The sequence below is a fragment of the Ipomoea triloba genome, chromosome 2 (genome assembly GCF_003576645.1).
Source record: "Ipomoea triloba cultivar NCNSP0323 chromosome 2, ASM357664v1".
NCBI classification, from domain to species: domain Eukaryota; kingdom Viridiplantae; phylum Streptophyta; class Magnoliopsida; order Solanales; family Convolvulaceae; genus Ipomoea; species Ipomoea triloba.
The window spans coordinates 13,022,247-13,042,244 of NC_044917.1; the positions used below are offsets into that span (position 1 = coordinate 13,022,247).

General features: G+C 36.0%; 2 protein-coding genes and 1 non-coding gene across 3 annotated transcripts; 2 read left to right on the top strand and 1 right to left on the bottom strand.

Annotated features, from left to right (window-relative positions):
- Window positions 1-3,035: 3,035 nt before the first annotated feature.
- LOC116011370 (SNAP25 homologous protein SNAP33-like) lies at window positions 3,036-7,711 on the bottom strand. The gene is made up of 6 exons (XM_031250929.1): window positions 7,374-7,711; window positions 5,921-6,492; window positions 4,628-4,721; window positions 4,361-4,491; window positions 3,709-3,806; window positions 3,036-3,466 (listed from the first exon to the last, which is right to left on the bottom strand). The coding sequence occupies exons 2-6, from the start codon at window positions 6,413-6,415 to the stop codon at window positions 3,367-3,369; spliced, it is 918 nt and encodes a 305-aa protein (XP_031106789.1). The 5' UTR covers window positions 6,416-6,492; window positions 7,374-7,711; the 3' UTR covers window positions 3,036-3,366.
- Window positions 7,712-12,972: 5,261 nt separating this feature from the next.
- On the top strand, window positions 12,973-13,044 carry TRNAG-UCC. The gene has a single exon. It is a non-coding gene; the product is annotated as a tRNA-Gly (tRNA).
- A 2,552-nt stretch (window positions 13,045-15,596) lies between these two features.
- On the top strand, window positions 15,597-19,482 carry LOC116010695 (biotin carboxyl carrier protein of acetyl-CoA carboxylase 1, chloroplastic-like). Its single transcript, XM_031250199.1, has 7 exons — window positions 15,597-15,905; window positions 16,027-16,059; window positions 16,192-16,310; window positions 16,402-16,714; window positions 18,394-18,465; window positions 19,151-19,216; window positions 19,303-19,482. The coding sequence occupies exons 1-7, from the start codon at window positions 15,759-15,761 to the stop codon at window positions 19,324-19,326; spliced, it is 774 nt and encodes a 257-aa protein (XP_031106059.1). The 5' UTR covers window positions 15,597-15,758; the 3' UTR covers window positions 19,327-19,482.
- Window positions 19,483-19,998: the final 516 nt, after the last annotated feature.

The window sequence follows — 19,998 nt, forward strand, 5'->3', positions numbered from 1 at the left end:
TCAAGGCTCAGTTAGTAGCGAGGGGCTTTCTCAACAGAAGGTGTTTTATCTCCTATTGTTAGACATACTTCTATCAAGTTAGTACTTGCTTTGGTAGTTATTTGGGATCTGCATTGGAGCAGATGGATGTGAAGACTATTTTTCTACATGGTGATCTAGATTAACAGATATTTATGAAGCAACCTGTAGAGTTTGTTAAACCTGGATGTGAGCATCTAGTTTGTAAGCTTAAGAGATCATTGTATGAGTTGAAAAATGCTCCACAGTAGTGGTACATGCGGTTTGATCCTTACATGATTCAAATTGGCTACATACGTTGCGAGTATGATTCTTGTGTTTATGTTAAGAGCCTTGGTGATAGTTCTTTCATTTTTTTTTGTTATTATATGTGGATGATATGTTGATTGATGCTAAGAGTATGAATGATATTACTGCATTCAGAGCTTTGTTACGTCAGTAATTTGATATGAAAGACTTAGGAGTTGTACAAAAAATTCTTGACATGGAAATTCGCAGGGATAGAGGTGCAAGGAAGTTGTGGTCAACTCAACAAAGTTTTATTGAGAAAATCTTTGACAAGTTTAGGATGAATAAGTTTAAATTAGTTAGCACTCCTTTGGCTAATCATTTTAAGCTCTATTTTAATCAGTGTCTCTAAATAGTTAGTGAGATTGAAGATATGGCAAGGGTTCCTTATGCCAGTGTAGTTGGTTGCTTAATGTATGTGATGGTTTGTATTCGACCTGATTTGGCACATGCTGTTAGCTAAGTTAGTAAGTACATGTCTAAACCTGGGAAGCAACATTGGGAGACAGTTAAGTGGATTCTCCAATACTTAAGAGGCACTATGGGGTATGATATTGTATTTGAGTGTCAATAGAATGAGTGTGTATTCATGGGTTATGTGGATTCTAATTATGTTGGTGATATTGATAACAAACGTTCTACAACTGGGTATGTCTTTACTCTTGGTGATGGTCTTATTTGTTGGAGGTCATTAGTTCAATCTATTGTAGTTTTGTCTACAACTGAAGCAAAATACATGGTTGTGACTGAGAGCAAAATACATGGTTGTGTCTGTGGGAGCTAAGGATGCTTTGTGGCTTTTAAGTTTGATTAAAGAATTGAGTATTGAGTAATGTGGAGTTTAGTTACATTGTGACAGTCAAAGTGTCATCTTTTTGGCTAAAAATCAAGTATATCTTGTCATAAACGAACATGTTGATGTAAGGTTCTATAAGGTTAGAGAGTTGGTTGTTTCTAGTGAGATATTATTGCAAGAAATTCATACTATTGAGAATCCAACATACATGTTGACAAAGAGAGTTACTCGTTACAAGTTCAAACATAATTTGAATTTGTTGGGTGTTTCTAGATGCTAGATGAACATAGTTACCCGGACCCATGTGTATATGTGAGATATGTCTTTTCTCCTGAAGGGCATATTTGCCAAGGTGGAGATTTGTGAGTTTGTTTTATATATGGAATAGGAGTAGAGCGGAGTGAATTGGATCCATGACACATGGGTATTTTTGTACATGTTTAAAAATACCTATATATACATTGTTTGTATCTCTAAATTTTATCACCATCACAATTACAAAGAGAATAGTTTCACTTCAGTGTAGATATGCACATTACCAAGCCACGTAAATCTTATCTTCTTTACTTTCTGTCATTGTTATTGTTTCACTCTCAATAATCAGCATTATTAATGGACACAAACAATGAACGTTAGCCAATGGGAGAAAAAAAAATAACTTCTTTCTCTCTCTAAAATCCATACGCTCTCCCCTTCACTGGTCATTCTCAGTTTTCACAGCCGGCCTCCGGCCGGAGCTCTAATAGAACTTTGAGCTGGCGGTATTTGGCCACCACCTCCGATCCGTTCACCGCAACAGTTCCATCTCCTCCCACCACCGCAACAGTCTAGCCAAACTCCCGCCGTCGCCTCTGCTCGCTTCCTCCTCCTCCCTCCGTGCCACCATCTTCTTCAACCACTGCCTTCTTTCCTTCCCCTCCTTTACCTTCTCACCTGCCACCGCCCTTCTCCGACAAACTGTCGCCGCCTTCCACCACCGTTTACCTCCCCCTCTGCCTTCTCTCCTGCCACCATCCTCCTACAACCAACTGCCATCTGCCACCATTACAGCAGCTTCCCCTTCCACCACTCACCGCACCGCCGCCTTTCGCCACCGCTCCTCTGCCTTCTCCTTTGCCATTCTCCTGTTTTCCTATTTTTAAAATAATATATATATATCTTAGGCTAACCTTTTTGTCCAGTGAGTAGTGTAGGGTATTGAGCTTTGAGTTTTGGTTGCCTTGAGACTCGCGTGTCTTGAGCTCTTAAACTTTTTATCTTCACCTACCTTTACCTTCCTCCTTTTAAGTATTTTGTCTCCTAATATTTATTGTTGCTTTATCTTTTGCTGTATTTTGCCTCCTTCTGCATCTATTTGCAGGTTATTGTGTTTTCCTCTCGTTTCTTTGATGAGTTTATCCCTCTCGTTCTTTTGACAAGGTTCATATTTGGAGTGTAAAAATATAAATTTGGTCATGGCTTATGTGAAACTCATCCTGGGCAAAGTAGATGACAATGAAATGCCTCTTCTGAATATTGATTTGCAACTCAGTTCAGTTGGTAGGTTACCCACTGATGAACCGGTCAAAGACAAAAGGTCGGTTATGTACCTTCACTTGGGAATAATGTCAATGAACTTCAATATGAAGATAAAGACTCAGGACTTGTCTACATTCAGTAAGACCATCAAATATTTGATAGAAGCCTTAAGGTCCTTTAAGGATCATGACTCTCAATTTGTAACACAGTTTGCGAATCCAAATTTCATTAGCTTAGCTAGAAAATTTGGTTCTATGTCAGATGGTATGGAATGGTTTTTCATTCTATTGAACCTTGTTGTAATTGTTCTTAATGATTTTGTTCTTAATGATTATTAATGCAGTTTATCCTTCAAAAAAACAAAAAAAAGAACGTTAGCCTTGTTTTGTAAAGCTGAAGAAGTTTTGCAAAGAAATAGAGGAATTAATATGAACTCATCCAATCCAGAATCATGAAATGTACATATGCTCAAACCACATACACAAACTCATCGTAGTACAATTAACATATACACAAATCATACTTGATAGAGACTAGAGTTTCCATTTGATATGGGACCAACTTCAACAGTTCAACGAATAAAAACATTAGTAAAATTCCTATGAATAACAATAATGAGCATCAAGGAGTATAGTACCAACAACGAATGAACGATTATTCTCTAAGCTCTGCTCTACGCTAGGAAGGGAGCCAAACATGGTTTAGGAACAATAAAAACTCATCAAGTTGATCCCAAACAGATTGCTCTACTTCCCAAGCAAACGGCGTCCTCGCATATTGGCACCTCTCACTCTGTAGTTGAGCTCATCAATATCATTGTCGAGATGATCCAAGGCCGAATTACTCCTGCATTGTCCATGACCATTTCCCATGAGCACATAGTAACAAGTAACTACAATTCTTTTCCCCCTTTTTGGGGAAGGGGTGCCCTTGACTACTTAGGTCAAGGTAAAAGAAATGTACACAAGTAAAGCTAAAGCCTTGCTCTTGTAAGTTGTAATAGAACGGATTGTCGCATGGAGAAAAGAATAAAGACATTGACAAAGGACAGGTGAAGAAAGGATTAAGGGACCAATAGAACAACGTACCTATCAATTTCAGACCCCATATCCATTGCCATTTCCTTGAGCTCCCCCAAGAGATTACTAAGATCAGACAGGGCATCATCTTGCTTTGCCTTTTCCACCTGTTAAAACGTCAATAGAAGAATACGATTAGCTGCATTTTTTAGATTCACAAGTGCATATATTTATAAGAAAAATATACCCACTAGACAGGCTTCACTTCACACAGCAATATGTAACACAACTAACAGTACCAAACTGCATGTAAATGAGTCTGAATTGCACCAGAACAAAATTACCAGGCGTTAAGATCATAAGAATAAAGACAACCATGTCAAAAATGGGATTAACATCCATCAATTTTTTTTATATCATATTTTTGGAGTGGGGTAACACGAGGAAGAGGAAAACAAGGAGCAACTCAAGCAGTCATGACAATTTGATAAAGAGGAAATGAACTAGAGTTTAATCTTGACCTGTAATTACAACCAAGCTGTCTAGTAAAATGGAGCAATGATTAATAATCCCAATCATGGTCTAAAAAAACTGATTGAGGATGGAGCAGACAAATTGCTAATCGCAAACATTATTTGATATGTGACCTAAATATGCTCAGATCAATGAAAGAAATAATAATTAACAAATGAGCCATGTCCTCAAGGTCACAATGCTATACCTCAACTTTCTGCAATGCATTAGTTGGTTCAGGGAGTGTTCTTCGTGCATTTGACTGCCCTTTGGTTGCAGAATTCAATCCAAGTTTCTCCCTCTGCTCCAAGTGGTTACCTCTCCTCAGTACTGGATCATCTGTAACATCAAAAACTAGTCAGAAAAATTGCGCAGACAACTGTTCAATCACCCAACCTACTTCTACATCCCAAAAGCAATCATTTTTTACTGGTCTATAATGTGACTTTTTTTGTGAAGGAGATTAAGAACTAACCTTTAGTGATGATAGGGCCTGTTATTGGACGATTCTTCTTAGGCTTCCAAGTCTTGGAAAATAAGCCCCCAAGACTGCCCAAAAGTTTTTCACCCTAAAATTAATATAAAACTTCAGTCAGCTATCCAATACCAAGAGCCACAATCCAAAAGCAAACAAGTCACTATTTCAAACAAAAACAGAACATTTTATTAGGCAGAAAACTCAAGGAAACAGAGATTTGAAGACAGTGAAAGGAATGCAGGCCATGGGAATTAAAATATACTCCCTCTGTTCCACTTTATGTGTTTAGTTTAGTTAACGAGGCTTGACTGAAGTTATTTTTAATTTAATTTTTCATATTGTTAAGTTTAGTATTTGTATATAAAATTTATATATTTAGAAACTACATTAAAAATACTATTAAACACAAAAAATCAAATTTAAAAATAATTAAAAAATACTAAAGAAAATAAGCAAAGAAAAAAATTTGGTTTGAACAATGAATAGTAAACAGGATAGATAAAATGGGACAGAGAGAGTACATAATTAAGATCCTGCAAGTATGACCTAGCAATTTGGTAAATGTCAATTAGAGCATTCCAAGAGTGCAATATTTTTATTAAGTACAACATCTCCATGTATGACAACCAAATAATCAATGAATGAAACCATTTTATCACCAAAATAATTTGATATCAAATAAAAATAAAAAATAAAATAAAAACTAAACTTTCTATCAGTTCAATTTCACTTTAGGACATCCACTAAACAAGTAAATGAAGGGAAAATATTAGCTATGCATAAAACATCAGAACATTAGCCATTAACTAGATCATGCATCAATAATAATAGTAATTACACAACAGATTCATCAACTTCAACAATACTTGTATATGGAATTTGTGACAGAATCATGTTTACTTGTGGGTTCAAAATTACACCTCAAATGGAAATAACTTCAAAATTACTTTGTTCCTTCACAAAACAAGGGAAAAAACAGAGGCATCCAAATTAAGAAAATCTGCTGGAGTTAGATATTTAGTATTTAGATAGCTAGAACACCAGTGAACATGTGAGGAAGGCAGTAAAGCATTTTCTCAGTTAATGTTTTCAGAAAGAGACCCAATTCTTAAATTGGAAGAAGGATCCCTTTAATGGTCACCTTGGGGAAAAGGATCAAAACATGATTCAATGCAGGCAGAAATTTTTTTTAGCATCTTTAAGCTATCACTGAGAATGAGACAAGTTTAAAATCATCAAGTTTCTCAACAGACTGGAATAATAGCACTCATTGAGTTTATGGAGCCATACCCTGCTAAGATCATAGTCAATGTCAGCAGCAGTCATGTGAGTTCTAGTAATTTGCTCACTCTGGTGGTGTAGGGTGATTAATGTTTTAGTGGCATCCTCTCTTATCTCTTCAGCAATCTTCAAACAGCCATTTACTGATTTTGTAGTCTCTTCAGCTTTATACACAGCATAATTTTCCAATTCTTGTACAGATTGATTCTCCAATCCTCCTGAATCATGGAAACCATTCTTGTATCTGTTTCTGTCTGCTGAAGTAAAGGAGTATGCTGATGAGGATTTCCCCACTTTAGTCTCATCATCATCAAAGGGGTTAGTACTCAAATTTGGAGCAACTAGAGTAGGCTCTGAAGAACTCTTTGAGGCTTTGACAGTTTGCTTCGTATCATACTCATCATCAGAATCAAAAGGGTTTGAACTAGAATGGGTATGAAATCCAGGATCAACTGAGTGGTTTCTAGTATTTCTGTGCAGGGGGAACTTATTAAGACCAAACATTTTCAGTCACAAAACTTTGCAGGATGAAATCAGGATGTCAGAAGGATCAACTGCTACTGCCACAGAAAAGAATATATCTGTACAAAATACACAAACAAACAAGACCAAACTAAGATTATTCAGGGCTATATTCATTACCAGAACCAACTATGAAGATCATGTCCTCTAAAATGTTTCATGAAATCTACAGGGTAACAATCACAAGAAAGCTGGCAGTAAAATCATCAAGCGAAAAAGATGATGATTACTTGGGACTCAATAACTGTAAAAACAGTTAAAAAAGTTCTTGGAAGCATATAATACAGTCTTTTCCTACCCTTTCAATAAACAAAAAAGAGAAAATTTAATCATTTATTCTGCACTTTTTAAAACCTTTTTGACAATATTAAGTTCTACCCTTCGAATTAGACAAAAGCATACAAACAGGAAAATGTGGATTGCCCTTTGTTCCACTTCCACCTGTCCCAATCTCCAGCACACCCTAGGCAGCAGGACCCCTGAGCCCAAACTGCCAAAAACTCACACCAGCAATTTGTTCTTCAAGACCAACATACAAATTCAAGGACTAAATATTATCTCTTCTGATTTCTACAAATTCAAAAACCCCGTAACGAACTGATGCCCAAGTCACACATCCCATCTTCAATTCAACTCAACTAAACCTAAATCCTAATCCCACCAACAGTATAGATTCTATTAATCCATTCAACTAGACAATCTTTATACACAGAAAAGTTAATAGAACAAGAACAATAAAAAAAATAACAAGAACTGGATGGTTGTAAATGAATCTGAATGACTAAACACGAAAAACCACTGCAAAGATATCACAACCTCCAAGCAAATACTTCAAAATCGACACAAATAAATGAAGAATGTAATAAACCCAGGAAAAAAAACACTAACAAAACAAATCAGATATATTACGAATAAAGGGAATATCGAAGGAGGGAAGTACCCCGCGCGGTGTCAAGATTCAACGCACGATTTCCAAGAAAGCCGATCTACAATGGAGAAAAAAGAAATGAAGAAATCTAGAAAGAGCTTGAATGGTCAGATAGAAGGTGGGGAAGGCGGTGTATATTTGTACTTGATTGCATATATACAGAATGAACTGAATGATGCGCGTAAATGAGGACTTGTAGAACAAGTAGACTGGGTTGAGAGTTCTTCGTTTGCGATTTTGAATTTATGAAGAACGGAAGTATGAGTTTGGTAGCTTAGGGTACAACACGGATAAGCGTTGAGTGTAGTTTCAATATTGGAAAGAGTTGAAACGATCAATAGAGGAGCGGAGGAGCGCGTGGAGAATTGGAGATGGACTTTTGAATTTAAGGCAGCCTCTTCTGACGAAAATTTGACCGTTTCCATATGCCGTCGGATATGCGACTATGGCACTGTCGCCTTTCTCTTCGTAGGTGTGGTTGAAAATCAAGAAAAAAAATATTTTTTTTTAAATAAGTTATTTTTTAGAAAATATTTTCATTTTTAGTATTTGATTGCATTTTATAAAATTGTTTTAGTGTGTTTGTCTCATTTTTTAGAAAATAAACATAATTGTATAATTAAACAATTTAATTGTTTTGTTTAAAATATAAAAACAACAATAACATAATAATAATAATAATAATAATATAAATGGTGGTATGGGTATTGACAGTGGTGGTGATAGTGGTTGTGGTGGTGGTATAGTGATGGTAGTGTGGTTGGTGATGGTGATGGTAGTAGTGAGGTGGTGATAGTGGTGGTAGTGATATAGTGATGGCAGCGGTGGTGGTGGTGGTGTGGTGTGGTGGCCGGTGGTGGTGTGGGAATTGAAAAATGACTTCAAAAAAAAAAAGGAAAGTCATTTTTCTAAAAAATTAGGGTATTTTCCTTTGCCAATATCTCATACTAAGAGATATACATTTTTTTGAGCACTACTGACTCTTTCTCAATCTACTGAAGCACAAAGAGATAGCAGCGCCACTGAAGCTCGAACCCACCCCCTTCCACATGAGGGTGCCACTAGACCACAAGGTCATTGGCACTAAGAGATATACATATTTATGCTAAAAACTATATACTGACTAAGGTAAGGATAGGAACCCAATCCCTAAGAATATACACATTGATCCCTAATATCATGCTAAATATATTCCTACCATTTATAATGTCAAACACTCCCCTCAAGTTGGAGCATATATATTGATCATGCCCAACTTGTTACATAAGTAATTTACTCGAGACCCATTCATGGCTGTTGTAAATAGATCTCCTAATTGTTCTCATGTCTTCACAAACCCTGTAGAAATTAAGTCTCGTTGTATCTTTTCACGAATGAAATGACAATCAACTTCGCCGTGTTTGGTTCGTTCATGGAAGATAGGATCGGCTAGAATATGGAGAACCACCTGACTGTCACACCATAGCTTCGTATGAATAGGAGCCTTTGAATCCTATTTCATTCAAAATGTGATATATCCATAAAATTTCATAGGTTGCTTGTGTTATTGCTCTATACTCTACCTTTGCACTTGACCATGCGACAACATTTTGCTTCTTGCCTTTCCACGATATCAAATTCCCACCAACGAAGACACAAAATCCGGTTGTGAATCTTCGATTTTCCTTAGATCCAGCATAGTATGCGTTTGCAAAAGACTCAATATTCATCTGTCCATGTTTTTTATATACAATTTCATGTCCCGGAGCCCCTTTAAAATAGTTCAAGATTTGTTCAATAGCTCTCCAATGGTCAATAGTTGGAGAAGCCATAAACTGACTTACAATACTGATTGAGTATGCAATATCAAGACGAGTTACAATCAGGTAGTTTAGCTTACCAACCAATCGTCTATATCTTTCTGGATCATCAAATGGCTTCCCCTTTTGTGTCAATTGTGAATTAGGGATCATTAGAGTACTGCATGACTTAGCTTCCAGTTTCCCTATTTCTGTCAAATAAATCAAGTACATATTTTCCTCGAATACGTTCTCATTCTCATCAGTCCTCGTGTTCTTCTGAACACTTAATTGATTTACACCAGCTTATAATTTGTCAACATCATGACTTGATGATGATTCATCAAAAACTACGTGTATAGATTCCTCAATGACCATGGTTCGCTTACTGAGAACTCTAAAGGTGTGGAGGATGGGATAATAGCATTTAATTCCGAAGTGTAACCTCCCTCCACTAGCAACTGATTTACACCCACTACTAATCCACTTAATTAAGAAATGAGTCATTTCTATCAACGGATCCAATAGGTGAAAGGTCGCTCATTCCCAAGTATAACCTCCCTCCATTAGCAACTCATTACACCCACTACTAATCCACTTAATTAAGAAATGAGTCATTTCTATCAACCGACGGATCCAGTAGGTGAAAGTCATTACACCCACTACTAATCCACTTAATTAAGAAATGAGTCATTTCTATCAACCGACGGATCCAGTAGGTGAAAGGTCGCTCATTCCCAAGTATAACCTCCCTCCACTAGCAACTCATTTACACCCACTACTGATCCACTTAATTAAGAAATGAGTCATTTCTATCAACGGATCCAGTAGGTGAAAGGTCGCTCGAGAGGTCACTGGAGCCTCGTCCGAAATTTCTATCAACTGATCCAGTAGGTGAAAGGTCGCTCGAGAGGTCACTGGAGCCTCGTCCGAAGATAAAGATATATAGCATAACTTAGCCCGCAAGGCCAGTCGCTAATTTTCCGGATGTTTTCCGGATGACATTCGTGCCCGCGTACACAAGTCAAGCCTTATCAGGCTCAGTTTGGGATTTGATTTGCACCCTCCCCCCTGCGCACGAGAGAGGACATCTATGCTATACAAGTTACTTAGTCATAAAAAGACCCTTGTATATATAGTGGGGCAAATCTTCATTCCCAACCAATGTGGGACAAAAGCTACATAAGCTTTTTCCTCACCCAAATTCCATCTCAAATGGTTCTACTTTGAGAATCAACTTCTCATTCACCCATTATCCATTTTGAGCGTATAATATATTGATCTCTTCGTCTAACTACGAAGAACCCGAATCCACTTTGACCCGACCCAAATTGGAAGTGGACCTCACATATATTTATACCACAAAATTGCCACTTAAAATGCCATTTTTAGTGCAATTTTCCAACAGGAGCTTCCCGGCATTGAAAAATGAAAGTGGGTTTACACTATTGTAAATGCAAATCCTTTTTTTTTAAGAGAGTTTGAATTGTATAGCATAAAAGCTCTTCCTCGTGCGTAGGGGTGTAAATCAAATCTCAAAATGAGCCTGAAAAGACTTGACTCATGTGACACAACCCATGAAATATTTTGAATTGTATAACATAAAAGCTTGACTTATGTACATCCACGACTTGTGTACACGAAAATTGGCAGCCCATGCGGTCTCAATTATGTCAAATTTTGGAAAAAAATCTTTCTTACATTAACACAAGAAGTACCTAGAGGTAAGCACATCTCAGTGTAAGGACCTTGTGTTCCACCGGACCTCTTAGGTCTGTACTGAGCGGTTTAGGACCTTGCGATCTAGTAAACTTCTTGGTTGGTACCAAGCGGTAAAGTATCTCTCAGTCATGAACATCTCGAGTAACCTTCCATTGGCACTTTGGGATTTCACCTCTTGGGTGTAACATTATTGGAAATGTGTTATTTATGGTTAGTTAAGGAATTAATGTAAATAATTCTTCAACAGATGCTATTATTTTCATAACTAATGGCATTTATGGGGGTTGTGATATGATTTTTAAATAAGATTTAAATGTCACATTAATGCTATAACTTCAATTATCTCCTATAAGTACGTAGTGTTGGGCAGGTAGTTTAGATCCTAGAAAATTTATTTTTCTACTCCAAATGCTATCTATACTCTCTCAAAACTTCGTTCTGCCCACACATTTCTTAAAATTTATTGTGTTGATGTGTTCTACCTATTATTCTTGTTCACCAATGGTAATATAGCTTGAGTGTTCAAAATATATTACCATAAAATTCATTATATCTTGTCAGACTGACTCTACAATGCTTCTAGCACCCTTAAGAGATAGCGAACCAGTTTTTAAGGAAAATGCTTCTTGCAATTCATCATTTGGAGGGAAGGAATTCACTGAATTGCAATTCCTCCCAAACTAATCCAACCAAACAGGTCATTGACATAAAATAGAAGAATATTTTTCAAACAAATATTCAATCTTGGTTTAAGGGGTGATGAAGTAGTTCTTTTAATTTTCTTTCTAAGCAAAGATATATTTAGAGTTTAAAACTATAATTTTTCACTTTAAAACATAGGATATGAGATACGGAGTAAATATCAACATTTAGGACACATATTAAGTAATTATTACTATGAATAGCGAGCTTATTATTTTTGTTTTTGGTGATAATAATGTTTGGGTAAAAGAACACGAGTAGTCATACATAGAAAATTAAAAAATATCAAACTCTGTGGAATTTGGGTAAGCTCTCATTATGTAAAAATATAAGCAATATAAAAAATAATATTATTGCACTTTGTAGACTTGCCATACACCTGTCAACCTTAGCTTATATTTGCATGCATAGACAACGTATATCAACATTAAAATTACTACTGTTGTCACAATTGTCACTTGTCCATAAATTATTGCATTTTTTTTTGGAGATTACCTCACAAAATCTCTATCGGTCCGATAGATGAAGATAACACCGACATCGTATGTTTGTTTGAGTACTACTGACTCTGTTACAATGTAGTATTAAAGAGTCAATAGTTGCCTCCATCAAGGCTCGAACTCACTCCCATCATCCATGTGAGAGTGCAAACCGAGACACCGGGTGCCACTAGACCACAAGGTCTTTGGCCCGACATCCCATGTTAATCCAGCTTAAGGTGTGTAAATTAGAAGTTTAAGGTGTATCCGTTTAATTTTTTTTTTTTTAAAAGAACAAATCACCGCACAACTGCATGGGAATCATTCCCCAAAATGTAACAGATAAATTGTACTGACATGACATCTTATGTGGAATCATATTCAAAAATTTGAAAAAAAAATATTTGAAAAAAAAAATTACTAATAATAGAGAAGTCGTCGAGTTCTTCGTCCAGATCGAATGAAGACATTGACCCACACGATTTGACGGAGAAACCAATGATCAAGCCTCACCAGCGCCGGTGTGGGAATAACCTCTCAAAATGAGGGGACTCCTTGTACTCAGTGAGCAAAGTCTACCATGATTGACCCCACCAGGGTGTGGGGCGACTAGGGTGGGCGATTCCACCTTTTGTCACAAGTTAATATATACAAAAGTGAGAAATGATATTGGTCATGTTGGGTGTGGGGGCGATTCCACATTTTGTCACAAGTTAATACAAGGGTGAGAATTTATATAAAGTGTGCTAGTAAATCTATAAATTTATAAATAATGAAAAAAATATCATAATAAAAATTCTTTACTAATATCTATATTTATCTATTGAAGCATTATCAATATAAAAGCATAAAATAAAAAAGCATTCAAATTGCAATTAAAATTTCTTGAAATTTATAATTAGTTTTAAATTCATTCCAATTAACAGATGTGCGTTTGTAGTCCAACGGTTAGGATAATTGCCTTCCAAGCAATAGACCCGGGTTCGACTCCCGGCAAACGCAGATTTTTTTTTTAAACACAGTTTTCGTTGTTTCAGCTTTCTAAAAGGCGAAGTTTAAAATTCTTCTTTGAAATTCCTTTTTTCCAACATTTTATTTTATAATGTCAAACTGATTTATAGCTACTATACTAATTTATAATCCATAGCCCAATCTACTCAAGAGTTGGATTAATCATGTGGAGAATATGTAGAAAATGAAATTTTAAATTTAATTATTAAAAGTGAATATTGTAAAATGATATAAAATTTAATAAAAATGATGGTTTTAGTCTATTAATTATACACGTATTGTAGACTCAATTCATAAATTATTATCATATACTCCTATAAATTTTCTCCTTTAGTTATGTATAAATTGGTAGTTAGGACATCTTAGTCATTTTTTTATATCAGTTTATATTAATTAACCATTGAGAATTTGAGATTGTCAGACCAATTTTTTGCTATTGGAGTGTAGCTAAAACTTCAATATTATTTTGGTTTCTACGTTCACTAAATATTACTCCATATGTCTCATTTTACATGTCATGTTTGCTATTCACTGGTCAAATTAGCTCTTTCTTATTTTGCTTATTTTCTTTAGTATTTTTTAATTATTTCTAAATTTAATTTGTTTTATATTTAATAGTACTTTTAATGTAGTTTCTAAATATATAAATTTTATATACTAATATTAAACTTAATATTATGAAAAATTAAATTTAAAAATAACTTTAATCAAGCCTCGTTAACCGAATTAGACACATAAAATGAGAAGAAGGAGTACTTGTTGAAATAATTATTACTTCGTATATATTTAAGTACTTTGTTGTTTCCATGTCAATAAGTGGAAGTAGGCATTCAACCTATACGCACTTTCAATTCATATGTCATTTTCATTTCTAAAGAAAAGAAAAGAACAGTTACACTACCACAATTAGGGATGTCAACGGGGAGGAGCGGGGGCGGGGAGTATACTCCCCGTCCTCGTCCCCGAAACTCCGATCCTGTCCCCGCCCCCATCCCCGGCAGGGAATGGACAATAATCCCCATCCCCGTCCTTGCGGAGAATTAGGCGGGGACGGAGAATCCCCGTCCCCGATCAATTCTTAGCCAAAAATTTAAATTAGTGTAATTTTAATTTAAAAAATTAAGATTTTAATTTTAAAAATGATATATATATATATATATATATATATATATATATATATATATATATTACTTTTAATTATAATAATTATTCGGGGACAAGGCAGGACGGGAAGGGGTATCCCTGTCATCGTTCCCGTTCCTCGAAAATTTTTTCCACCCCCAGCTCCCGTCAGGGCGGGGATCGGGGATCCCTGTCGGGGAAGGGGCACATTGGCACATTGCCATCCCTAACCACAATTGCATTTTCAATTTCTCATTTATAACAAGCTAAGACATCACCAAAAAAAAAAAAAAACATATTAGATCATTGACTGATGTAAAAAAACTGATATGAAACAGTTTGTTCACTTATCAAGTCCTCCATTGTTGTTCCATTTGAAAGCCTTGACAACATACTTATGCTATGACTTGGGTATAAAATTTTATCAAACTTAAGTAAAATTACAAAATTTCAGCATGTATTTAGAGCACACTAACACATTATTTTGTATTAATATAAATTTGTCAAAACAGCGTGGTTTTCACTAGGTTGGAAATTTGTTTTTTTCCTAATTACACAATGTTGCTGCTTTTATATAGAAAAAGATAAGCGTGAAAATATTATTTTCTAGAGGGATACTTAGATCCCATTTTATTTGTAAAAAATAAAAAATAAAAAATTAAAGCTATCAATTTACATATTTCGTTGGTGGGGAATTTTTTTTTTTCTAATTTTGAAAATTCAATTCCTAAAATATGAAAAAGAAATTTGAATACTTTTTAAGTAATTTATTTTCCTTATAAATCTTGAGAAAATGGTCAAATACAGTCCATAACTTTATATGAGATGTCAATTAAAACCTCGAACTTTTAAAATTTAAAATTAAGCACATCAACATATTATTTTAGTGCATTAAAGTCTAAAAACTATTTAGTGACCCGTAATAGTAGATCACTAGGGTTTTAGCGATATTCCAGCTACCTCTGGAAGAAAAATTGGCGATCGCCAACCAATGAACAATCGTCGGTTGCCTTATCTAGTCAATTAAGAAGGAGAAAGCTGGTCACCTTTTGCACCGGAAAATGACCATCAATCGTCGATTTTCAGTTGTTTTTCCAGAGATAGTCGGAATATCGTCGGAACCCTAACATCCTGCTACTACATGTTACTACTAGCTTTTTGAGTTCCAATGCATTAAAATGACATGCATGTTGAGATGTTTTTTTTCACCTTTTAAAAATTTTAGAGCCTATTTGATTTATCGTATAAAGTTCGAGGGTGTATTTGAGGCTTTTCCGATTTTAGAGCCTCTCCCTAAATAATTTTTTTATTTATTATTATTATAAAATCTTGAGTTTTTTTTTTTTTTTTTCAATAAAATTTAAAACGAGTATAAATTGCACCATCCGTCGCACGAACCCCATGCTTTTGTTTCTCGTACGTATCGCCTCTCTTTTGATGGTTTCTCATCAAACCCACCGCTCCATTTCTCATCAAAACGCCCCCTCTTACTCTCTCACTCTCTTCATCTCCATTTGAATTCTATCCTGTGAGACACTCACTACCCACATTTCTTGATCGGGTTTTGGTGTTTCTCTATCAAAATGGCTTCTTTCACTGTCCCTTGCCCCAATACCTCCGCCGTTTTTGTTGGTGCTTCGTCCCAGTCCCGCCACCAGCTTCCGCCGCAGACCTCTGTTTCTTTCCCCTCCGATTCGAGATCGGCACCCGCATTGCTCTCTCGTCCTCAGGTTTCTTTACCTTTTATCTTTTTTATTTTTCGAGTTTCATGTTTAATTTTACTGCTGCGAGCATAATTCTAATTTTTTTGATTTTTTTTATTAATAATTTACACGGTTTTGTCTCCTTCAGGGTGGTTTTAAGGTGTCTGCACAGCTCAATGAGGTGAATTACACTTAGTTACGTTAATTTATAGTGTTGTTTGTATAAAGCATTTGTGCTCATAGTCAAAAACCAGAAAGTGCTTTACTTTTGGTCCTGGAAAATAAATTTATTATTGTTTTTTGGAATGTTTAGGTTTCTGCTATTGAGAAATCTACAAATTCACATCTAGCCACTGAGGAAGAAGTTCCCAAGGCTATGGCTGATGCTACCTCCATTTCAGCTTTCTTGTCTCAAGCAGCCAATCTTGTGAAGTGAGTACACTTTTCATGATTGTGAGCATTTCAGCTTGTTTTGTCTTACAATTGTTATTTTATTCATTTTTTTTTTGTTTTTGGATTTTAGGCTTGTGGATTCAAAGGACATTGTAGAGGTGCAGTTAAAGCAAATGGAATGCGAAATCCTTATAAGGAAAAAGGAAGCGTTATCCCCGATGAACATCACAGCAGCTCTAGTTTCTACAGCACAGCCCGCTTTTGTTCAGCCAATGGTCCAGCCTCAAATGCCACCTGGTCCTGCTCCTGCACCCCTTCCAGCTGCTCCTGCTCTTCCACCACCTGCGCCTGCAAAAGCAAAGTCATCTCATCCCCCGCTAAAATGCCCCATGGCTGGAACTTTTTACCGTTCCCCTGCCCCCGGTGCACCACCTTTTGTTAAGGTATCTTACTATCGATGTTTTCAAGTATATTTTGCTTGTACCATGAATTGATTTTTTGTTGGTTTCAAACTAGTTCTCTTCTGGAAATGTTTTAATTAGTAGCCGTGTTAAGATAAGGAAAGTTGAAATAACTTATCTGCTTCTCAATTGATCACTTTGCCACACCCTTGCAACTGAAGTTGAATGTTCTGGCCATTTTATGTAAAATAGGCATAAACAGTTTTACGCAAAAAACATTTATGATTTCCATTGTTCACTTAACCGATGTGTCCATAAAACACTTTTTGGCTATAAAATGTTTTATCTATGTTGGGATAACCACCCCCTTTGGCCCAAGAGGATTGCCAGGGCCAAAATGGTGAGGGACTAGAACCCAAAATGTCCAGCCCAATGGCAGTGTCCTGCCCTGCCTGACTGATACAATTTGCAGAGCTGGTGCTCAGCCTGACCGGGCACGAGCAGTGGAGCTGACCAAACATAGCAGCAAATAACCATTTGATGGGTAGGACCCTTGCAGTGTAACTGAATTGGCAATGATCACTTGATCATTGGATGCCTTAAATGCCATAACTAAAGAATATTAATTACAATTATTGTATAATAAATGTGCCTGAAGGGTATAAATATAGATGGGGGGGGGGGGGAGAAAGAGTCAACGCACCTAATCACCTCTCTTATCTCATGCACTACTCCTGTGTAATCCACTTTCATCAACAATGCTGAAATCACTTATCAAGTCCATTTCATTCACTCTTTTTTCACATTGTGCTGGGGGGTTTTTATGTTGGGTCATCTCTTATAAAACCAACAACTCCCATAGGCATAAAATATTGGTCTGAAATGTTTTATGGAAGTAGCCAATTTTCTTCAAACTACCTTTCTGCTATCTGATTCTTTCCACTCTCCCATCAGTTTGCAAGCCCACAGGTGACCTCGGTTCCAAAACTTGCAAACAATGTTCTTGTTTATTTTCCAGTCCATTGCAAACATTGCTTTTGATCAGGGAGACGTTATGATTGTGTTTTCTCATTTATTTTCTATTTGAGTAGTCAAACTGAAGCTTATTGGAGTATTTCATTACACAAAGTGAATGAGACTGAACTGAACTTGGAGTAGTTGGATTAACTTTGTTTGAAGGCTCAATAAACTGTACTGTTGCAGCTCTAATGAAGGAAATATGGATTTTGCGGCTTCTTTTGTCCATTAGTTTCTGTGGTATTTTACAATTTCTGACAAAGTTCTTATGTTAACTATTTTTATTTGAACTGTTTGAAGCCTGGCCCACTATGGCTGTGGGATTCAAAAGAATTACACTCTATCATTGGGATAAAGCTCAACAATTTAACTATAATGTTTTGCCTTTACATACGGGGAAAGAATTCCCACTAAAGACAATAGGAGAAAAGAAAATGAAAGAAAAACCAGTGAACAGTAAAAATATAATTGACTGGCTTAATAATATTGCCGTAAAACTTTTAAAGTTCTTGTTAAATTTCTGTAGCAGATGTTTCTATTAATTGTAATACCAAAAAGTGTGTTAAATATTTTGATATTGTACTATCTGCAATAACCATTTGCCTCTTATGCTAGCTTCCATAGTCTATCTCCAAAAATGTTTCATATACTTTACAGTTTCTATATTCTCATATCACATCATGATTACATTTGTTGCTTTCCAGGTTGGAGACAAGATTAAAAAGGGTCAGGTAGTTTGCATCATTGAGGCAATGAAATTGATGAATGAAATTGAGGTGAGCATATAGCCCCTACATAATAGCTCAATAATTCACTTTATATAGGGTAATTCCATTTTCCATTTTGATTGACAAATGATTAATGGGATTATTTTGAAGATGTGTGTGTCGAAGGATAAAGAAGTCATATGCTTATTCATTGTGTGAAGCATGACCCATATAATTTCTTACCTTTGTATTAACTTGTGACAAAAGGTGGAATCACCCCCACACCCAGCATAACCAATATCATTTCTCACCTTTGTATTAACTTGTGACAAAAGGTGGAATCGCCCACCCCAGTCGCCCCCACACCTTGCTGGGGTCAATCATGGTGACTCAACTGATCAACAGTGGCTAGACTTTGCTCACTGCGCACAAGGAGCCCTCCTCATTTTGAGAGGTTTCTCCCACACTGCCGCTGGTGAGACTCGATCATTGGTCTCTTGTGACAAATTTCACCTTTGTGACCAGTTGAGCTATCCATGCGGGCCACTTGTATTAACTATTAAGAGGGCATGGGCATGTATTCATATTTCAATGCTCAAAAGTCAAAATCATTACTGTTTTGGGGCGTGTGCAATGTAGGAATGAATTCCCCAGTCATGGCCATGCTCTAGTGATTCTGTTACTCGTTTTAGATTACTTAGCTTTTTTGTGCTACCAGCCCATTGTAGAAATAACCATCTTGCGTTCTTGACAGGCTGAGCAGTCTGGGACAGTAGTCGAGATAGTTGCTGAAGATGGCAAGCCTGTCAGCGTAGACATGGTATCTCGTTCTTTCTAAATTCATGCACTCACACCTTTTAATCGCTCACATGTCCTGTATTTAACTTCTTATTTGCCTCTTTGCAGCCTCTATTTATCATTGAACCCTGAAGTACAGATGCATAGGTGGAACAGCATGAGTTAAAGTAGTTTTTTTTTTTTTTTTGAAGAAGAGTTAAAGTAGTTTAGCTCTACCATAATATTTATAAATTGAATTATTTATATTTTAGAATAATGCCAACTATTGATATATTTTTCTTGTGTTTAGATGTGATTTCTCCATCTCAATCTCTATCTCCATGGGATATTCGTCCAAACTCCTGGTTTTGTTTGTATGATACAAAGCAATTGTAGATTCATGACTTAGACTTGAAAATTTTTAACGCAACATGAAACTAATCAGTGTAGGGGTTAATTTTCCTATCTTAAGAGGTTGTTACCAATTCGTTAAAATTATTGGATTAATACGTTTGCATGAACCGGTTTCTTACTTATTGTTGAATATACTCCCAACGGAAGAGGTCTATTGCCTTCTTGATTTGAGCCGGTCAGTTATGAGTAATCTAAACTGGTTTATTTCTTTGTGGTTGTTTGTTGGTTAAGGTCAGTTATGGGTAATCTAAATTGGTTTATTTCTTTGTGGTTGTTTGTTGGTTAAGGTCACAAGGCGAAAATAACTCTAAACTGGTTTATTTCTTTGTGGTTGTTTGTTGGTTAAGGTCACAAGGCGAAAATGTGCACTAAGTATTACTCCGTATAAGATATCATGGATTTTATTTGGTT

Bases quoted from the DNA above. Each gene is read 5' to 3' on its own strand.
- LOC116010695 (XM_031250199.1), top strand. From the start codon at position 15,759: ATGGCTTCTTTCACTGTCCCTTGCCCCAATACCTCCGCCGTTTTTGTT. The intron at 16,060-16,191 runs GTGAATTACACT...TGGAATGTTTAG, and splicing joins TGTCTGCACAGCTCAATGAG to GTTTCTGCTATTGAGAAATC. The intron at 18,466-19,150 runs GTGAGCATATAG...CGTTCTTGACAG, and splicing joins AATTGATGAATGAAATTGAG to GCTGAGCAGTCTGGGACAGT.
- LOC116011370 (XM_031250929.1), bottom strand. From the start codon at position 6,415: ATGTTTGGTCTTAATAAGTTCCCCCTGCACAGAAATACTAGAAACCAC. The intron at 4,492-4,627 runs GTTAGTTCTTAA...TTGATGTTACAG, and splicing joins AGGCCCTATCATCACTAAAG to ATGATCCAGTACTGAGGAGA. The intron at 3,807-4,360 runs GTATAGCATTGT...ACGTTTTAACAG, and splicing joins ATGCATTGCAGAAAGTTGAG to GTGGAAAAGGCAAAGCAAGA.